General features: G+C 43.9%; 1 protein-coding gene across 2 annotated transcripts in view; it reads right to left on the bottom strand.

The window, feature by feature from the left end:
- Positions 1–22,601, bottom strand: part of COL22A1 (collagen type XXII alpha 1 chain) — a 252,829-nt gene that overhangs the window by 101,724 nt on the left and 128,504 nt on the right. For both annotated transcript variants that reach the window (XM_054193253.1, XM_054193252.1), the window contains exons 13-17: positions 15,411–15,464; positions 13,240–13,293; positions 11,851–11,904; positions 7,033–7,086; positions 4,843–4,887 (exon numbers count right to left, since the gene is read on the bottom strand). In XM_054193253.1, coding sequence (XP_054049228.1) covers positions 4,843–4,887; positions 7,033–7,086; positions 11,851–11,904; positions 13,240–13,293; positions 15,411–15,464 — 261 coding nt within the window. The remainder of the gene's footprint in view (positions 1–4,842; positions 4,888–7,032; positions 7,087–11,850; positions 11,905–13,239; positions 13,294–15,410; positions 15,465–22,601) is intronic.

The raw sequence follows: 22,601 nt of genomic DNA, 5'->3' as shown, positions 1-22,601 counted from the left end.
GCCTTCTGGGCTGCAAGCACACATTGTTGGCTCATATCCAGCTTTTCATCCACCAGCACCCCCAAGACCTTTTCCACAGGGCTGCTCTCTCGGTTTTGTTTAATATCTTTATCAATGATGTGGATGAGGGGATTGAGTGCACCCTCAGTAAGTTTGCAGATGACACCAAACTAGGTGGGAGTGTTGATCTGCTTGAGGGTAGGAAGGGCCTACAGAGGGACCTGGACAGGCTGGATCAATGGGCCAACGCCAACTCTATGAGGTTTAATAAGGCCAAGTGCCGGGTCCTGCATTTTGGTCACAACAGCCCCAAGCAGCGCTACAGGCTTGGGGCAGAGTGGCTGGAAAGCTGCCCAGCAGAAAAGGACCTGGGGGCGCTGGTGGACGGCCAGCTTAACATGAGCCAGCAGTGTGCCCAGGTGGCCAAGAAGGCCAACAGCATTCTGGCTTGTATCAGGAATAGCGTGGCCAGCAGGAGCAGGGAAGTGATCGTGCCTCTGTACTCGGCACTGGTGAGGCCTCACCTCGAGTGCTGTGTTCAGTTCTGGGCCCCTCTGTACAAGAGGGACATTGAAGTGCTGGAGCGTGTCCAGAGGAGAGCTTCCAGGCTGGTGAGGGGTCTGGAGACCAGGTCATATGAGGAGAGGCTGAGGGAGCTGGGCATGTTTAGCTTGGAGAAGAGGAGGCTGAGGGGACACCTCATTGCCCTCTACAACTCCCTGAAAGGAGGTTGGAGAGAGGTGGGTGTTGGCCTCTTCTCCCAGGGGAATAATGACAGGACCAGAGGAAATGGTCTGAAGCTGCGGCAGGGGAGGTTTAGATTAGATATTAGGAAGAATGACTTTACTGAAAGAGTGGTCAGGCACTGGAACAGCCTGCCCAGGGAGGTGGTTGAGTCACCATCCCTAGAGGTGTTTAAGAAACATCTAGATGTGGCACTTCAGGGCATGCTCTGAAGGGCAGAGATTGTAGGTTGTTGGGGGTTGTTTTTTTTTTTTAGTTTGTTTTTTTTTGTGTGTGTGTGTGTGCATGTGTATCGTTGGACTCGATGATCTCAAAGGTCCTTTCCAACCGTGAAGATTCTATGATTCCCTGTCACATCATTCCCCAGCCTGTACTGAATTCTGACCCTGACCTCCACCATACTTCCACATTCAAACCTAACACATTCGGTATTGTATAACCCAGGCCCTTGATAGAGACGATGATTAAATCAACGACATACTCTTGCTGAACTTCACTTTTCTCTTATAGATTGTGGCCCTTACTCATTCCAGCCTCTTTAGTTTAAAACTCTTCGAAATAGGAACCTTGTCTTACTGTGTAAATGCTGAAAACTCTGTAAAAAGAAACACTGATTTTGCTTGGACCTGCATATACAGCTGAATAAAAATTACCAAATACACGCACACACTGCTACTGTTAACATAAAAGTTCATGTAAAAACAAATTCTACAAGCGCAAGGGGTGACAGCAAAATATTAGTTTTACTCTATTTTTTTTAATGTTTCAGACATTTTAATTCTAATTATTATCCCACAGGAACCCTGTTAGACCTTTGTTATTATCCACAAACCCATCCTCACGGCATTGGATTTAATGTTTCTTTTGAAAACAACATTGATTCAGCAAGTCAGAAACAGATTTGCAAATCAATTTATTTATTTTTTTCCCTTTTAGAAAGTCAATCAGTCTTGTAACCAAAATGCTATTTCAAAATGATGCATCCAAGGAATGAAATTAGAGAGACCTGTACACTACAGAAAGCAGCTGAAAACCCACATCAGACACCCAGATCTACTCGCTTTTGGGGCAATAGCTTCCACGTTCATGGTTTCCTTTGCACTGACTGAACTATGAGTACCCCGAATTTGAGACTTTCAGTAAGCGACAGTCTGGTGGATTGCTGACAAAATGTGCAATGTATTCTCAGGAGAATTTTTAATATCAATGCACTAAAGCAACGAGTACTTCACACATCCTGGTTTAGCTGCCAAAACAGAAAAGTGTCAATGTTCTTACTGCTAGTAATGGGGCTGGGAAAGGCAAATGTATTATTTATACAAATGTATACAATAAAGCTGTTTGAAAACAATCCAAACCATTGTGCTTTCAGTTGTTTCTTCAAAACAATCTGTCATTACAAATATTTTTTCCCATTCCTTAAAAAAAGGCTAGAGAAAGGGTTTTTTTCCAAAAGAAATGAAAAACACAATAAAAGTTTTATTCTCAAGTTTTCATTTCAAGACTCCATTTCCTTCCCCTCTGGTCTACTAGTTTTTCTGCTTTAACCAATGGAACAAAATGGTGAAGAGTCACAAGCAACTGGAGGAAATCCCAATTCCACACAAACTTTAGTGCCGTTTTCTGACCTCTACCAGTTAGCAAGTGTAATGATTTGTTGGAAAAATTATTTCCCAAAAGTCTGCAGGGCCCTGGGAAAGCCTGGAGGAGAGCAAACCTGCTGCACAGAGGGACCTGGTAGCAGCAGACCAGCCCCACTGCCTCCCCACATGAGCTTTTCTCCAATACAACAGGCAAGGATTTACTGGGTGGACACGTGCTTATGCAGCAAAAGCAATGTCCCACGTCACGTTGAACTGCCTAAATTAACATGCCGAGTATCACATGCATATATGGCTTAGGATAACAGGGAAGTGCATCACGCTTATGTCTGCAGAGTCATTCCTGGGGTCTACAGCAAGCCCACTGGACGCAGAAGGACATGAGATATCACTCATATTGTGCAGTGGCTCTCCTAAAGTCCAGGCGTAACCAATAAGACTAGATTTGGGAACCTCACTATAAAACCTCGATATTCACATCTAAGGTCTTGGGATATAAGAATATAGCAGCAAGATATCCCCAATATTATGGGATATTTAGCCTTTTTTTTTGATATGAGGGTGCAGATTCGAAAGACCAATACTCAGTGCTTGGGCTAGTGCTCTCGTCTGATATAATAAACACTTTCCTCCTCAGGCACAAAGAAAGACAGGTTGCGTAGGTGTCAGTATTCAAGTTACAGACTGAGGAGCAGACAAGAAAATATTTGGCCCGCCGAATTTACGCCCACTGCTTTCACAGTAGTACTGACTGGTAGAAGTTAAAGCGATGGCAGTGGATGCTCTGAGACCAGTATTAAAGCCTGGAAAAAATCAAAGTACAAGTGTTGTAGCAGATATCTGGTTGCTCCAGAAAAAGGAAAAAAAAAAAAAAAGAAAATAAAACCCAAACAAAACAAAACAAAAAACCACACACTGAAAAAAAAAAAAGGCAGCTCTAATTGTGCATATCCTTTTAATGAAACAAAATCTAATTCATTTCTTCCCCACTTTAATCTTCCTCTAGCTTAGTCAGCTGCCTGCCCACACACAGCTCCAGCTTCCTTTCCCATCACGTTGATGTCAGAAAGATGGATTTTCTTCCGGAAGCCAAATATTCCAGCAGATTAGACAACCTCGCCTCCGGAAAAGCAGCGGAGGCACTGGCTAGACACAACACACTGAACCAGTCCTGCAAAGGGCTGAGGCGAAAGCACGAGGAAGATAAAGTACTATCCAGCCTTTTGCTGTAGCTGCAGCAATGAGGATAGATAACACAAAACATGGTAGGTGCTACTTCATCCTAAACAACAAAATGGACAATGGGAAGGGACACCTTAACATATGGCAAAGCAACACAATATCTCTCACTAAGGGTCTATTGATCCTTTTCCCCAGTAGGCAAAAGCTTGGTGTAAATCTCTGGGTCTCTTCTCCAGAAGGAGATGGAGAGTGAGAAATGGGAACAAGCCTGTGCAAACAAGCTAACTCCTTCCTTTGCACAAACACATATAGCCAGATACCACTAAGGACAGCTTGAACACAGGCAAAACTGACAGACCGGCAGTGAGATATTCCTGTCTCAAGACCAGTTTGAGACATAAGCAAGGCAGGACATTGCTCAGGGCTGCAAGCCACTCACAGCTGGCAAGAAGGGTCCTGCTGTCTGTTTTGCCTGCATGAGAAAAGGGGTGACAGGTCCGACTGAGAATCTGGGGATGCTCCATCTCTAGCTGTTTGCTGGGGTGCAGGAGCTGGCAGGGACGGCAAAACACAATTTTGATGGCATTTCTGGGGAGCCCCAAACACCTCCTGGCAGGTCTGGAGCAGAAGTGTGTGCACATCTGAAGTGTCTCCAAATACAAGCAAACTCAAAGAATAAAGACTTTGTGTCTGCCCAGCACTCCTTTTAAATGATTATTCCAGGTATAATAGGCACTTGGTCTCTTTTTCTTGAACCATAAACACGGTTCAAATCCCAAAGTGTCCTGTAAAACAGCTATTTCCAGACAGGAGAGAGCAGAGAACTGGGAAACAGCACCAGCCAGATGATGCCTTTAACACAGAAACTACCTGGTACACACTACTACTGAGCTTATGGTGACGGGGGAAGACAGAAACACAGGAAGTTGGATAATCTGAGCAGCTGCAGTGAGTGGAGGATATGCTGGATGCAGATGTGGTCATCAGCAGTAAGTGATCATTCACAGCTCTCAAAGCACGCAATGTGGACACCCCACTAGATCTCATACCTTTAGTCCACTCCTCCTCTCTCTGCTCTATCCCTGGCTACACACAGACAAGAAGTCCCTAAATGTGTGCTTAGTGGACAGCTGAGATCCACAAAGCCCTCCTGCGCTCCCATGGGAGGTCATTCCCAGACAGCACCAGGAGGTGCAGCACAGTGAAGGAACTCCATCACCAATCACCCTCCAGAGCTGCTGGCCTGGCAGCCCACCCCACCTAAAGGGGAAAGGCAAGGAGCAGCCTGGCTTGTTCTGGCATGCAGCAGGAATACCTTGTCTCCTCGTGTTCCCTTTTCTCCTCTTTCTCCTTGTAGACCCTAAAAATAAAAAGAAGAAGAGATTATAAAGCTCAGTCCAAGTAGAGGCATAGTTATCTCCTCTAATTAGTCACGAAATCACTGTGCACTTCTGCACAATCCATTCAAGTGAACCTCAAGGACATTTTCCGTGTTGCCAGTCCTCAAAGTCGGCCACAAGCGTGGTCTAAGCAGACTCACAGAGCAGGGATGACCTGTGGGCCCGAGAACGTCTGTAATATTATATTGCCTGCAGACACACGACCCTCCTGCCAACAGCAGTGTGGAGGGACAGGGAACACACCACAGCTGCAGATGGTCTGGAAAACAACCAACGCTCTGCATTTTTCATGTTGCTCATAAACAATGAGGACTTAGGTAGGGGACAATACTGATAGAAAAACCAATCGCATAAACAAGGAAGAATGCCCGTTCCTGGTGGTTTTGGATGTGGTGGCTAGGCAGACGGCAGGTACCTCTGAGAGCTGGCAAGTGCTAGATAATGCCTGTCCTGGAGGCCCAACCACATTTCTGCACTGTGAATCCAATGCCTGTGTTCATCTGGAGTGCGTAATTCACTCCTGACAGGTACACCAGAACCATTTGCTGTGGCTTAGTCTGACGAAGGACAGTGACACTAATACAGGCGAAAAATTCAATGGGCAGGAATGGATTCCACCTTCCCTTGGCACAGAAAGTACCTTGTATTTCACCCTTATTGTAGCAACTGGACAACCAACTAATGGCTACAGGCAGACAAATATGGTCAGTCAGTAATGACCTCTCTAAAACTGCCAAAGCTTAAAATGCTTCTTAATCTAATAATACATTTGTATTTATACTTCAGTTTACTTTGCACTATAGTGGAGGCTTACTTCCAAGCAAATGACAGCTACATATATGAGCTTATTTGGCACATAGGGTGATTTAGTTAGTTATTAAGATCTTCAGATTTCAGGCCGTGGTTGACTGGAAGCAAACTCTGTACAGCCCTGTCCATCTCCAATGACCCAAACTGACCCTGCACAGCTTCCCACACTGTGAAGCAATAACCCCACAACTTCCAAAAAGCAGATGGCAGGAGGTTTAAAAAGATGACTCTTTTAATGCACGAGTAACTATGAGGCCTTCATGTAGACTAAGTAGAAGATTACTGCCTTGCTCCTCCCCAGTAGCCCAAGCCAAACGTCAATCTTATGACAGAAATGGACAGAACCTTCGGTAACGGTGCACTACATGTGAGTTCTTTCCTTCTTGCCCAAAAAGGTGACTCAAGGAGCAGGAAGGAAGTGTCCTTATAGCTTTGTCCATTTATCTCATTAATATTGCAAGGCTATCACATGGGAAGGTAATGCCACCCGCCATGTTCATTCCCTCATCTTCAAGTCTACTACAAGTCAGTCTTAGACCATGCAGGAAAACAGCATGAACTAGGGCAGAGACAACATTGCCCAAGCTCTTTTGAACACATCAGGCCTCTTTGTAGAGAGTTGTAAAGCAAGTCCTCAGCTGGCACAGGGAAATCTTTTAGTGCATGAGGATGTCTGGTATGCCACGAAAGAGCACTGATGTACAGTCGGGTCATTAAACCTCAGAAAATCCAGTCAGCCACCAGCTTAAAGGCTGCCTCCATAACTACCAAGGTGAGACCACAAGACAAAGATGCTTACTCAACTACCTCTGATTTATTTTGGTCTTGCTGTCCATTCATTCAAGGCAGGTTTATCCCTTGTGTCCAAAGGCTATTCCCTGACAGTTCTGAAAATTCAATTGGAAACTTGCTGAGAAGTGGTATTTTTTGGTCGGTGTTATGATGAAGATTTTGGGAACCGTACAAACAGTGCATCAACACACACCAAAGCAACTGCATTATACTGAAAGCACCGCAAAATCACCAGCTGTTATCTCTGTAATCAAGTAATTTCTACTGACATCTCTCCACTGGCTACAGTTTTGTTCTTATTTAAAGAAGTCAGAAGAAACTCATTGAAGTCAAGAAAATGTCACTATTTGGACATGGTACAGGTAAGTGGTCAGATATATCCTATACTGCTTAATAATAATAATAAAAAAAAAAAAGAAAAGAAAAAATAGGTGGGCAGAACACTCTGAAAAAGTGGAGAACGTTTCTAGAGTGTCAAAAAATTAATAAGAGCCATGACTTACCGGTGCGCCTACATAGCCTTTAATTCCTGGAGGACCCTGTTTTCCTTCAGATCCCTGGCAAGGAATTGAGATACAGTAAAACATCAAAAACTGTTTCACATTTATGCAGAAATCAGTTAAAATCAGTTATTCAGAAACGTAGCTTGCACTCCTGGGCTCACAGCAGGCTGTTGAGGCTTCTCGATTGTTTCAGCCCTGACACACAGAACAGTGTCCAACTTTCCAGCTACTTACCCACAGTGACACCCCAATGTCTTCCTCTATCCCAAGCTCTCAAACATCAGCAAGTTTTATCCTTCTGCTTTCAGTCTTGCCCTCCAAAGGCAAACTGACCCTTGCAAGTTTCTTTACAGGTTATTTCAGAAGTTTTGGCAATGGCAGTCGTTGCCAGCCTGTTGTGCGCGGGGTAATTGAGCTCTGTCTCGACTCCATGGTGTTGGTGGAATGAAGTATAGGCATACCTTGTGCAAATGCTGCAGCAAAGGCTGCATCCCAGCATAAATGAACCACAGATGTGGAATTTTATATATTTTGATGAGTAAATGAAAAGAGACAGATCAGAACTGCATTCTCCAATCTTTATTTTCAGCATAAGTGAGAGAAATGCAAGAGGAACAGGTATGTTTCAGCAGTTCTTCAGCTGGTTACACATTGACTCTCTCCCTGGAGAAGGTAAACTGAAATGGAGAGCACTCTCATGGCATGATTTTATGTGCTCTACAAAGCCTGCAAATGGTCTGGATTCTCAGCTGAACAGCATCAGCCCTCAGAGACATCTTGTGGAGACAGCCTGGTCCTGGCAAAGTGGCCTTGAGAACTGCTTAGATATATTATATCACCTATTCAGCTGATTATTTCATTGCTTATCTTACTTTCCTTTTCTTTTTCCTCTCTTGTCTTGTTAACTTCTGTATCAGGCGGCTGTAGTGGCTAAGGCTTCAAAACAGATCAAGACTTTATTTCTAAATCATTTCTACATTTAATATTAATAGAGGTTTCTTATTAAAAAAAATAAATAAATAAAAAGATGCAAGATGTGCTTGCAAGGAACTATTAGCAGAACTGAGGCTTTTTTGTCCCAGTGCAAGTGCCCAGGAGGCTGGTCATGTCCCATCACTGTCTACACTTGTTCTAGCCCAAGTGACAGTCTCATTTGGAGCAGTCGTTAAGCACAGACCTGGCAGGCTGGCCGGACTGTACTTGGCTAGTGTCACCACAGCTTTAAGCAAGGCATTGCCAAAACTGTCCCCTCCCTCTGCCAGAGAGGACTTGACTTGTTAAAGCAGATGAAGCTGTAAAGTGGCTGAACCTGCGTTAAGTATGGAAGCAAACGTGGCAAACACCGGGGAAGATTCACGAACAGGTTAACGAGAGCTGGGTTTAGGCACAAGCAGGATCTTGTCTGCTCCAAGGTGTCCAAATTATCAAAGTCCAAGCCAGTACCATTACATAAAATCTAGTTATAACACTCGGCAAAAGTTATAGATAGAGAAATTGGGTTTGGCTGGATGAGAAGACGTGCTGATCCCACTCAAGGCCTGTGCTGAGATCATGTCTGGTAAACCAGAGAAGTGTGAGACCTTCGACAGCTGAAGCAAACAAGAAGAAGGAAATTAGTCAAAATGAAACTCTTACCTAATACTTTATATTTCAAAGGCTTGATTTTTTTCCCGCTCTCCCTCTGTTTTTTCTATCAAGTGCAGATTACTGTTAGTTCAGATGGGAATGCTATAGCTCTGTCAGTGACATAGCAATGACAGCCACAAAAAAAGTCTCTTTAACCTTTTATTAACGATAAAAAAAAAAAAGGAGGAAAAGATTGATTATTTGCTGCAGGATTTTACAGGCTAAAGAACCTGGTCTCAAAAATTCAAGCTTTCTTTCGCTGCTATAATATACAGTGAGGGATTTACGGCCTTTTTTCTCTGGACCCATTTATTCCATTTAAAATAACCTGCCAGGTCCCACATATTTATGTGGGAGCTTTCTCCGCTGACCAGTGGCTATTTCTTGCCATCTCACACCACCGTGGCACCTTCCTGAACCAGAAGCTCCAGTACTGATTAGCACGAGGCTGACTTTGAGACCTCTTCTTTGCTTCTACCAGCTCATAGCCAGCATGGTCATACATCCTTCTTGGTGAGCAATGAAGTTTACCCACGAAGTTTGATGAAAAAGAAAAAAAAAAAAACCAACAATAAAAAAAAACAAACACCAAAAACTCCACACATGGTTAAGATGAAGAGACTGAGCTAGGAACAATCTCCCCTGGAGACCTCACCAAGCAGTAAAAGCAGTAAAACCAGAGATGACATACTGAGGCCATTTCATTCCTGTAACCCGTACGTGTACCCTAATGGGCTCATCATCCATTACGGTACCTCTGTGGGCTGAAGTCCTATTACCAGAAGTCTGCAGGACCCTTATCTGTCCCATGAAGCCACAGGAAGCTTCACTCAATTAATGAGGTCTGTAAAAAAGCTGCGAGTCGCCTCCTTAAAAGAAAGTGCTGGCAATTCCCATGGAGGCAAAGGACTGGAAATCCCTCAGCCAAGCAGAAAAGTAGGGGGCTGAATTTCCTGGGGGGCATGTACAGCTACTGGGCATGCACTGCGCTCGCCTGGCTCCATGCAAACGAATATGGGCTGAGCTGGGAAGGGCTGCATCCCAACTGACCAGAGAAACTGCAAGGTAGCTCTCCGCAAGCCTGGGGTAGAGCCCAGATCCACTGTATTGACGATTTTAAATAAAAATAAGTGATCTGGCAAAAACCAATCATTACAACGGTAACTGGAGATGTGACCTCTCTGATTGCCAACTCTGCCCATCTCTACACACCCCATTCCACACTGGCGAGGCAGCTGGGCTTTACGCTGAGGAGTAAAGGAGTGTGGATTCATATTTTAGGTTTTAAAGCCCTGTCAGCAAAGTCAGGATTGTTTCTTAAAATAGCTCAAGTCAGAATCCAGCTCAAGGACACTGCATACAGCCAGCGCTTCCGCTGAGGTAAATAAAAGTCACTGTGAAATACACAGTCGTTTTATGTGTAGCTACTGATGCTGAGAGGCTGGGGTTAGCCAAGCTCACCTCTTCCCTGAGAGCACTTGTCTAGTCAGACGTCTTAGGTCCAGCCCCACCGGCACCTATCCTGTCCAGCCCGTTGTGCTGAACTTCTATCCAGCATTACCTCATTACTTGGCAGAACTATATGTGCCTGATGATCCTGGTGGGAAATATGGAGCATTTTCCAGGATCAAGCCCTTCTGGAGGTAGAGGTAGATGCCTCGGTTTAGCTTGGTATGTAAAAGCTTTGCAAAGCAAGAGTGAGGAACTTCATACCACAAGGAGCCTAGCCTACTGGTCTAGCCTACAAACCAGTCTAGCCTACTGGTTTGTAATTCCACTATGGGAAACATGCCGGACAGAGAGAAAATATGTATTTATTTACACAATCGGAGAGATTCCTCTGACAGGCAATTGTGGGTGATGAATACAGTTCATTTCATCCACTCCCAAATCCCACTGAAGGACAAAGCAACATCCAGAGTGCCTCCACTCAGCCCAGCCCAGCCCTGCCTTGCAGATGTCATTTATCCCCTGCGGAGCAAGCTGCCATGCAGCTTCCACAATCAACCCCTTCGCGTTGCTGAAGGCAATATGGGTCCTGCAGAGAACCATCGGATGGTTGCTAAGTATCTCCGCTAATCCACAAACACACCATTAGCTCCGATATTCTCCTGACGAGGCTTTAGGAAATGCTGATAATTTCTCTCTATGAAGAAAAAAAGACATCTTGGAGAAAGCTTGTCTCCATAGCTGAGGAACCCAGAAAGACCTATATAAATGAACTGCTTCATAGGGTCTTCTCAGAGAGAGCCAAGGGACAATCAGGACTACATCTGGAAAGGTGTTCAGGTACTCAACTCCTATTTGAGGACAAGGCATCGGTGAACTCAGTGGCAGGTTTAGATGACCAGATACGGCTCTTCCAGAAAGATGTGATGCTCAAAGACCTTTGCTTGTACAGGAGCAGAATTGGGTGAAGTAAATTTGGGCAATCAATCTGTTGTCCTTGCAGCACCTTTCACAAGCTGAGCTGAACTTGCCATCCATGATGCCTCTGAAAACACACTTGTCCATCTAGTGCACCATCTTCTTTTTGTGTTCTAACAACAAGACTGAAAACAGCTGATGGGTAGTTATCCCCTCAGTAACTAGGGAACAGGGCAAGGAGAACTGAGACTTTGAAAGGTGGGTAAAGAATTGCTCATGAGAAGAGCTTCAAAATTCATGTTTCTGATGCTCACTAAGTCTCACCAGATCCCCATCCAGAAGCACTTTGTTTGAAGTAAACCCAGTGATACAAGCATTGGCTCAAGCTCTGTATCACTTTGCCACTGTCTACTGGTGCAAACCGAAGCTCTCAAAATAAACAGAAACATCCAGTCTAGGTTCTCTCCATGATTTCTTTTCCCCCAGTCTTAGAGTAGGGGTAATAATTCTCACCAGCATCTTTGTGAGAGTTCGGGAGGCTTACTGAAGACATGAAGCAAGGCTTATGTGCCCCAAAACACATTCTCTTCACCTTCTCCATCTACGTTGTTGATTGAAAAAAAGGTATTTCTTCTCTTTACATACCTTCCCTAATTGCTGATATCTTAGCAGACCCCTGATGGAAATGAGCATTTTGAGCTTCTTCATTCACCAGTTAGAAAATTGAGAGGCATAAATAACAACTAATTCAAGCAATCCACACATAGAAAAAGTCAGTGAAAAAAAAATATACCTGTCCGTGTAAAGAAGACATGGAAAGCTTACCTTTGGACCTGCTGGCCCAGGCAGTCCAAATGCTCCTGGCTGTCCTGGTTGACCCTGCAAGAAACAGCAATAATCATAGTAAATGCTAACATTTATAAATAAAAGGCTAGGATGGGTCAAAACAGTCATTACATACAGCTTTGGAAATGGAAGCTGTATCTGATAGCTGCAGTCCTGACTACCATTATTCAGAGATCTGAAAGTTTGCAGTGCGCTTTCTTCCCAAAAATAATATCAGAAAGAGACAGATCGAAAACTGAAGCAGCTATTCATCTGCTCTTCAAACACAACCACCTAAGTAGCAAGAAATGAGTTCCCCAAGTTGTGAACAGCTTGCACCAAGTATAATCTACAGTTGTGGATTCCCTAGAGATAACGTGATGCACTTGATCTTGAGTAGTCACCTCTCAGTGCAATAAAGACATCCTATAAGAAATTCTGCAAGTCCAAGTATGTCACTGTCCAATCCCAGACCATGTCATGTGTGACATGATGAAGTTGCATCAGTTCTGGAGGCTATATTGGAAAATTATCCCAGTTTTTCTGAAGTGGGACAAGTGTGGCACAAGCAGAAACAGGGTGCAAGTAACAGAAAAAAAAAGAGCTTTTCTGCTGCATACCACTACTTTTGTGCCCTTACAAGAGTCCTTTCCCCAAGTTCCTTCAGTCACCACCAAATGACTGCCCCAAATGGACAGAGATTACAAAGGCCCACCACTGGGATGAAGATGATTCAAAGGGATGGTGATCAAGCAGGGGAAAGGAGGAAAAGCTCTAAAACACATAAGATGCTGGAAAAATATGTTTGTGATTGTATGTCTCAGCTGTACTCCTCTTAAAGGCAATATTTGGTATAGTCCACCCTTCTTTGAGCTAGCCCCGCATCTCCTCCTTTGTTCCTAGCTTTTAGCAGTGCACAAGAGGAGTTTAGGTCCTTGCCTCTGTGACCACTACATCTATTTCTCTCACCTGCATCCACTGTGCAAGCACAGGACGGTCCCCTGCACCCCCTGCCATCTCCACTAGCCGATCACTCTTTGCCAGACTTAAAGAAATGGCCAGGCTCTGCAGCTGCAGTTATTAACCAACACAGCCACAGCAGCGGGTCCCAAACCACAGGCTGACACAACTGTCCCCTTTCCCATTTTAATGAGCGGTAGCAGAGCTGCCCCAGGAGGCCCTGGGGATGGCTAATCCATACGACGCCTGCCATCGCCGCAAATGTGCAAGGGAGAGTGCTGGGGCTATTAACCTCCTGCCATTTGTTTCTGCCGCTCCTAAAATGGCCACACAAATCCCCACGACACGTTCCACTCAATCCAGATTGATTTTCACTGCCTGCCTTGCACTGCAAGGCAAGGATGACAAGGGAGGACGAAAAAGGCTTACGGCTTCTCCTTTTGCTCCATCCTTCCCAGGTGGGCCAGGTGAGCCCAGGGACCCCTGTAACAACAACAGAATTATCATTCAGCACAATATTAACACCTGTTGCAAGTGCAAGGACATGAATAACGCAGCAAGACAAGAATAAGGAATGAGGAGAATCTTTTCAACATAAACATTTATTATTTACAGTCTCTGGAGGAGCTGCTGCTGACATTACACGCTATGGCCAATTGATGAGCTGTTAATGAGGAGCTAGGCACTCTTGGCCACTTAACTCATTTAAGAATAAACTAATATAAAAGCTCTGCAGCTAATTAGACACGTAACCATTGAGTCATCTTAATATTATCTCCCCTCAGTCTCTCTGTCCACCATTCCATTGTCTCAAAAACCTGCTGTTTTGTCAGTAAAAACATTTATTTTTTAAATTATTTTTTTATTCCACACTTGTACAGCATCAATCCCAAAGCTCAGAAGCCTCTAGGCACAGCTGCAACACATGGAAGTAATGAGCCTCAAAGCAAACAGAAAAGTAGTCTTGAAAAACTCAAGCAGCCCTCAGAATCACAGAGTCATATGATGGTAGGGGTTGGAAGGAACTTCTGGAGATCATCTAGTCCAACCCCCCTGCCAGAGCAGGGTCACCCAGAGCAGGTTGCACAAGAAAGCATCCAGGCAGGTTTTGAATATCTCCAGAGTTGGAGACTCCACCACCTCTCTGGGCAGCCTGTGCCAGTGCTCTGCCACCCTCAAAGTAAAGAAGTTTTTCCTCATGTTAAGATGGAATTTCCCATGTTCCAGTTTGTGCCCATTGACCCTTGTCCTGTCACCATGCACCAACGAAAAGAGCCTGGCCCCATCCTCTTGACACCCGCCCTTTAGATATTGATAAGATCCCCTCTCAGTCTTCTCTTCTCCAGGCTGAACAGCCCCAGGTCTCTCAGACTTTCCTCATAAGAGAGTTGCTCCAGTCCCTTGATCATCTTTGTAGCCCTCCACTGGATTCTCTCCAGTAGTTGCCTCTCTTTCTTGAACTGGGGAGCCCAGAACTGGACAAAGTACTCCACATGTGGCCTCACCAGGGCAAACTAGAGGTGGAGGATGACCTCCCTCGATCTGCTGGCCATGGTCTTTTCAATGCACCCCAGGAGACCATTGGCCTTGTTGGCCACAAGGGCACATTGCTGTCTCATGGTCAGCTTGTTCTCCACCAGGACTCCAAGGTCTCTCTCTACAGAGCTGTTCTGCAGCAGGTCAGCCCTCAACCTGTACCGGTGTGTGGGGTTATTCCTCCCCAGGTGCAGGACCCTACACTTGCCCCCATTGAATTTCATTATGTTCCTATCCGCATAGCTCTCTAGAATAGACACCCAAGGGACAAGCCAGTGTACGTGGGGAAGAACTGGCTCGGTGTTCTTACTTCTAGGCACTGCAGCAGGTTTTTGTTTTGTTTTTGTTTTTTTTTTTAAGTGTATTGTTAAAAAAGGCTCAAATGAGAAACAGACACGGACACCGCAAATGGCCGCTCTGGGCTCTGATTGAACTGAGCTGGTTTGCTGTGCATTACTTGGAGAGGGATCCTGCCTTGCAATCCTCAACATTTGCTATTTTACAAGAGGGGGGAAAAAAATTCAAATTCCTAAAATCTTTCCCGTAAATGCTGTTTAAGGCATATCTGACAAATGTGTCCAACGTAAATACTAGTCAACAGAACAAGCTCAGTGCAGGATATTTTTCTATTTTTATTTTTTAAGATGATGACACAGTAAGCAGTTAAAGGCTATCTCAGTCCAAAAGTTATTTATGTTCAGTGCAAGAAAGGAATTGATAATCTTCGGCCTTCCATGTCTCATACTGGTGTTTCTGTATGTGGAGGCACCAGCATTGAGCTTCTGCTCTGTTTTGGAGTTTTACAAAGTTTAGACAAAGTTCATGCCCTGAGACTTCCACACATTTGTCAAATGTGGCTGAGCACCATCAATAGGTTTAAAGATTTTAAGGTGTACTTTCCTTAAAAATAGTCCAACAGCATAATCTCCTTTTCCAAGTACCTTGTTACCACTAACCAAGAAAACACAGAGGTGAAACAAAAGACTTCAAGAGGGCCTGTTTTCATTAGCCTTCCACAATATCTTAAACTTGTCACAGTATTATTAACAAAGACTTGGACTTACTTTCTCTCCTTTATCCCCTTTCAGTCCAGGAAAGCCGGGGGGACCTTCTTCACCCTAAAACACCAATGGAAAAGACATCTCACATGAAGTGCCAAACCGTTCTGCGGCGTATTGGTGTATTTTAGATGGCAGTTACCATCTGCTGAGAGTTGAGGCAATTTCTCCACCTCGCTGTAACCAAGCTGTTCTCAGTCACCTGCAACCTGCCCAGATTTGAACAGGTTCACTCTCACTTTTCCATTCCACTATCTTCCTCTGGCTGATGCCTCCCACCCCTCTTCTTTATAAATACCATCCAGAACCAGCCTTCTGCCAGGAACAACATTAGAGACCTGACCTGGGTGAATTAAAGTATTTGAAGCATAGAAACTGTTCACTGAGAAGCTCTCCTGTTGCCACACTCATACATGTACTCACAACATGCACTCACACACACACACTGCTGCAACAAATTTCCAATAGTTTGGAATTTTTTTGAAAAACAAAAATTGGGAACATTTTCCCTTTACTTGCTCACATTAGGCCAAAATGTACCCTTGGAAGCCACTCCATTTAGACCTCATTAATAGGTACTTCTCATGGTCCACAGCTGTCATCACCAAAGATTCAGAGTAGGTTTCAGCCAGAACTCCGTGAATGGAGCAGGATTCTGCCTGTGGCCGTGGGGTACTTGGCAGTATTGAGCAGCCTGACCTCGTCTTACGTCTGTCCTGCATGTTCATGTTCCCACTGATGGCACCCAGGTTCCAGCATTGCTGGATTTTACAAGAGGTGTTGGCATGAGTCCTTCAATGGAGTCTTACCAGTGTCTCTTCTACCTGAAACAGGGGACATCCGCATGTGGGGTGTAAAGCCACTACCACTGCTGGCAAAAGACATGCCACAAAACAGAGCTAAGTGACTGAGGGATTTTTCCCCATCTACTTTTGTAAAAAAACAATAACAGAAGAATCCTATTGAAGGAGCACTGAAGTGGCTAAGCAGTTTGATGCATGTATTTCTGAGTTGCCTGTATATACATAAGGACTACCTACATATGCTGATAAATTCAGCCCAAATTCTGCCACATTCAGTCCTATTTTTGATGGTTTTTACCTGCATGAGTAGTCCAGCAGGCTTAGACGGATATAATCCTAAGGCAAGGTTCCAATCAAAGTCAGACAGAGTGACAAAATCTGGTCTTATTTATTTATAGGTATATTTGGCCCTTAAAGGTTAATAAAAGACAGTATCTGAAAAGTATCTGTACTGTATATGCAAATTAAAGTCATTAGATACTTTTATAATCACATTTCTTGCTAACTGAACCTTCATGAAGCACTCTGTCTAGAATGTGCAACACAGCTAGTGGTAAAAATCAGATCTGCTGTATTTGAATGGCTCCCTAATGAGATAGAAAACCCATCAGATAGCAAAAGTAATTTTTAAGGGAATCATTTGCTCTAAGAGGTCAATATAACTCCAAGGAACTGCTGTTCCATGTCAAAGTGGGCAGCACAGGTAGAACGATTTGTGTCTTTTCTATGCAAAGTAACGGAATATGGTTAATTAGCTTCTTCTCTTGCCTTTTTTTTCCCTTTTTTTTCTCCATGAAGTAGCAACTCCTTGGCACAGCTGAATAAATCAGTCAATAAGTTTGATGCACCATGCTCATAGAGCCATTCATGCTAGACAAGACCTCGTAAGTTTTCTAGCCCAACCTCCCGCTCAAAGCACCATCAGCAGTGAATTCAGACCAAGTTGTTAAGGGTTTATCCAATTTGGTGTTGAAAACCTCCAAAATAAGGTTACTCCTCTTCCCAGATGCAAATAGTACCTTACCTCCTAAGCCAATAGCATCCAAAGAAGAGAAAAAGGCCTTTCCTTTTGCATTCTTTACCTAAAGCAGTGCAATTTCATCATTTTGACTTGTAACGCATCTCAAGTGGCTGCCTACAAAGATGTGAAGCCCAGAGCAGATCTGTTGGCCCTCACAGCCAACACACTGCCCGGACATTTGCAGGAAAGCACTGTAAACTCTCTCCCACTTGATGACCATACGTGCCAGAGACAGCGGTGAGCCTGAACTGCCACCCACCGATCAGCTCCAGAGTCACCAAACAGGGGAGAGGGACTTCAGGGGTGCCCTGTGCTCAGGAACGTGTAACCCAGCAAAGCCCAGCACTGCCATACAACAGACAGACCGGCACGGTGTGGACCCTTTACTGGAGGATAAAGCTAAAAAGTTTTACCAGTTAGCAGTGGAAATCTTTGAGTATCCACCAGTTTTACCACTTCCTCCCCAAGAAGAAAACTTCGCAGAAGCAACCTAGATGCTAGAGGAAGGTTTAACGTCTCCTGGGGAACCACCACTAAACCCCACCAGGCCAGGGAATGGAAAGGGCTCCTACTTCTGCCCCTTCCGCTGCCTCCCCACTAACCCTGGCTGGCTGCTTCATATCCATCACTATGCCGAAGAACCTGCCAGGGAAGGGTAAGTTTGAACCTCAATACAAGCACAAGAAGAGATTGTACTGCCTGTGTCAAAACTCTCGTGTTCAAGTAAACTGCGTAACCTACACGAGTGAGTGGTAGAAGAGAGAAGGAAACAGAAGAGCATCAGTCCTTCTGTGCTTGCACAGTGCCAAAGTAGCTGTGACAGGCAGGGACGAGAAAGCAACCAACAGCTCTCACCCTTAATTCACCGACAGCTGCCAAAACCCCGACTGAGGATGCAGCTAACTGGAACTGAGTCACGTTGCCAGAGCAATTTAACTGCACTAAGCAACTCTTTTTTCTTTTTTTTTTCTTTTTCTTTTTTTTTTTTTTTATTTAAACTAACGAGCTTCATGAACTGCATCGCAGAACAATCACACTTTCTTTTCGTTTGTCCACCAGATTTTTATTTATTTATTTTTTTTAATCAGATAAAATCCCAAGCATTGCGCTCAGCATGTTGCTAAGACCTAGGGAAACGCTGGTGTACCCAACAGCTGTCTGTTCCCTCCCCTCAACCCGTCCAGTTAGGTCAGCTGGGTTAGGAAAAGAGCTCTCCTCTCTCTCCAGATTGAGGGGTTCTGCCAGCGCATGTATCCTGGAAACCACTTTCTAAAGCCAGGGAAAATCACAGTTAGAGAATGACAAAATTGGCCAAAGAAAAAAAAAAAAAATCACAGAGACCTGAAATAACGTTTGTTGAAGAGGAGTTCTTGCTGGGGAGGTCACAGCTTCAGCAATTAGGCTCAAAGGGAAGGCAGCAGATTTTCCCCAAGTACTTTCCCCTTTCCAGGCTCGTGAACACGCTGTCCTTTTCTTACCCACTGCAAAGCCAGCCACTTCTGTTTAGTTTCATCCCCCTGTGCCGCACAGCCAGTGGCCTTTAATCGAACATTTCCACCCAAGACAGCAAGAAAATAAACACGTTCATTAGCTCACCATTGACAAAATATTTGTCAAAAGAGCCTAGATTTGGCAAACTGCCACCTGATGTAAAGCAACCAGAGGATTTTCCTTGCAATATGGCTGTGAAGTGCAGTCAGTCTCATGGAAGCAGATACTGCTACTTATGTAGCGCACAGGTAGCTACATATTTCTACAAATGCCATTTTTTACCTTTTGATATTTATTCTACAATTGTTTACTTGAATTACAGCAATGCTTTACTTGCTCCCTGCTTGGGTAGCTCTGCTGGACGCTGTATGACTAAATATTAAATGACAGTCACTATGCTGCAAAGCTCAGTGTAAAATCGCAAGCAATGTGTAAATATAATAAAGAAATAGAGGAGGCAGAGAGCACAGGCCAGTGAAATAGCTGACAAGCAGGTACAGTCTGCAAGTGCTCTGGGCTGAAGGATCCGGGCATCACGCTGGGAAAACAGGTAGGCTTCGGCAGCTGGCACTGAGCCCTGGAGAAGCAGAGCCCATGGCATTCCTAGCACCAAGACCAAACCTGGTCGTGCCACTGAGAGGGATAAAATGAACACTCTATACCCACATACCCACCGGCTGCGTTCCCAGCTTCAACACAACGGGGATCTGGTGGTGACACGTAAACCACATCTATCTACTCATGCCATGCATTTCTACTGCCAACCATCCACTTCATGGGTATCTGAATTTTGCAGGCTGTCCCTTTCTGGAGAAATATATGGACCAGGATAGGAAGGACCAGGGAAATGGGAAGAAACAGCAAAAGAAGAAACTACTGCTAAGGAGAGGAACAGAGTATAGCTCCTAAGGCAACTTCCCATAGGCTTAGCCTACATTTTCTGGAATAGTTGTACACTTCATAAGGGGTGGCCTATTGCTTCCTTGGTCAATAGTTGTGGACAAAAACTTGAATGTGCAGGTAGCGGTACCTGTGAGGAGGTGCATTAACAAGTACAGCAGCTTGGCTTATGAAGTTCCTAATATACTGAATACCGCAAGCTCTGAGGATGTAGCAAGGATATATCACTAGATAAATAACTCTGAAAACTCCATCTTTCATTCCTCAAAGAATTGATATAAATTCTGCAAGCAAATTAGGAAGGTTTTCTGAGACATAGTAAAACAAAAAGTTTAAGCAGGTTTCAGTAAAGAGGATAGAATTTTGAATTTGCTTGTATTTACTTTTTAATGGAAGCATTGAGAGCCACACAACAGATAAAGAGCAAGGTCTAAGCACTACTTCTGTCCTTCCTGGGGGGGTCTCAAAGCAGGGCATACATGAGCACATGGTTTGTCCAGACCCAATGGACAAAAGGAGATGCAACGTTACGAAGAAATTCAGAGCATGGGCAACTCTCAGCTGTTGCAGAGTACTGGGGTGACGAAGAATAAAGGTACACCCCTTGGCTTCAAGCATATCATCCATTAAAAAAAGGCAGGTGAGCTGGGGAATTGTAGACACACACACACAGAGGTCCCTTTGTTATTTTTTGTACATCAGCAGAGTTATCCCATTTCTACATTTGAGCAAGGATGTCTTCCTGGTACATCAGTGTCCCATGGATTTACCAGATCACACCAGCTCTAGGTTAGTGATCCCTCCAAGACCATGAAGGTTGGTTGTTGGGTTTCTTTTTAAATCTTCCGTTACATGCTCACCATATGCACATGTAGCTTAATTTGTTGTATATCATCCAACAGTTCACCTCACTTGGGTTATATCGAACGCCACAGAATCGCCCAAACATTATAGTCTGTGACCAAATTATACCTACATCCCGTGTAGATCCTCAAATGGCTGAAGGGAGACAACTATGAAATTAAAAAGCAGATAATCTAATTGCTAGATTATGTATTTCCTCAGATTGGGAACAACTAATACAGGGATTTTTGCCATATTCAGCCTCGTAGGAGAATTTCTCTGAAAAGAAAGAGACCTAAAATGGAGAAGGGATCTGCAGGTATACAGAAAGATACAGAGATAGAACAATTCAGTTTTACCTGATGCTAGGGAGACATCAAAAGGACACAAAGGAATAATCCCTCAGTGATATTTTTAAGCAATCTACTCAAGTTTAACTGCTTTCTTTTCCTCCACTTTCAGCTCCTCAAGCAGCTGCCAAGTTTACAAATATTTCTTCCAACTCGAGAACAGCTGTGGCCTATAATCACATATTTTACTTCAGACTCTGGGTTGTGGCCTGTGATAATGGAAATGAGAGCAAACTAAACAAGAAAATAATGGGGAAAAAATCAGTACAAAACACATGGTTAGATTCTCATTTGCCTGTCAAATTCAAGTTAATCACTGGACTTTTCCTTCAGCTTACAGAGCAGATGACAGAAGATAGATCATTCTAAGGTCAATTCTATACATTTTATTAATTTTCTCTTTCAAACTGGTCTACATCTAACACAAAAGTGCCACTTTTCTAATCCTAAAATGAAATAAAAGTTTCTAACCCTGTCACAAACCGTCAATAAAGGTGTCATTAGGAGACCTTCAAAAATCTGCCAAGCAGAAGCCCATGAATCACACACCCAGCATATTGACAGCTGTGCAAACCAGGGGACCTATATCCAAGGCAGGAGACAAAATAGCAAGAGCTGCAGAGAAGCAGAACAGAAGCGGCAAGATGGCATGGCAACAGAAGCAAAATTGAACAGCTCAGTGTTACCACTTCACTATTAACGCACCCTCCTCTCCTTTGTTAATTAACTTCACAGCATCCCTGTGAAATCAGAAGGAAGTTGTAGCTACTGTAATATTGCTTTCATCTCGTGAGGGTGACGAGTCAGAGGTACAACTGAGTAGAAGACATATGGAAAGTCACAGAGTCTGGGACAAAGAGAGAAACTCATTCCAGATTTCCTGTGTCCTAGGTCAGTGTCCTAACCATAAGTTTATTCTTTCTCTCACCTGGCTCGTTGGCCTGTATTTAATTTGGCAACCTGATATTCACAAAAAGTAAACCAGAAGACCATGGGTAAGTAAGTGGCCTACAGCTGATCCATGGTTACACAGTAAACTGTTTTCACTGTTTGATGAGAAAAGTGAAGTAAGACAGAATAGATATTGCAAGTTGAGTGTGGTCTTCACATTCAAATGTCTGAGAATGTTTCCAAGAGACCTCATGTGTCTGGAAGGATGTAACATCTTTCTTTTCTAGGTTTTTTTCCATTCGGTGCTATGAATTTGAGGAGGCTGAAACAAAAGATTTGACAACTTCATCTCAGTCAGCCAGACAAAATAAATATTTTCTTGAAAAATATTGTAAATGTTGGGTTTGTCTTTTTTTAGAGCAGCGAGGCAAAAACAAACGTTTCGTGAAAAGCCAGGGATGATCTGCAGATGAACCGAGAGGCAGAGCTGCAATGGATATCTGTCACTCAGCTCCATTTTCAAAAGCCGCAGACCAGACAGGCAGCACAAATGACTGCCATTCTCCAATGCACAGATACAGGATTCTATTAGCTTAATGATGCTAAAACCCTATTAATACCTTGGCAAATTTGACACCAAAACTGGCATTATCTTCTGCTTCCACAAGAAATAAGACATACATCTCAACGTGGAGTTATCTTTAGTTCATTCTAAGAAAACAAGAAAATCTTCTCTGTTGGGTCTCTGTATTATGTTCTGATTAAATAAACAGAAAGGTCATGTGGACATAATACACAGGGGTGAGTAGAAGTTGTACGTTTGGCTTGTCTACCAGGAAACCCAGCCCACCATGCAAACATCTGGTGAAATGGTAGTTACAGGCATTTTTTTTGTACT

The sequence above is a fragment of the Rissa tridactyla genome, chromosome 2, assembly GCF_028500815.1.
Source record: "Rissa tridactyla isolate bRisTri1 chromosome 2, bRisTri1.patW.cur.20221130, whole genome shotgun sequence".
Classification (NCBI taxonomy): domain Eukaryota; kingdom Metazoa; phylum Chordata; class Aves; order Charadriiformes; family Laridae; genus Rissa; species Rissa tridactyla.
This window is presented reverse-complemented; position numbering and strand designations above follow the sequence as displayed.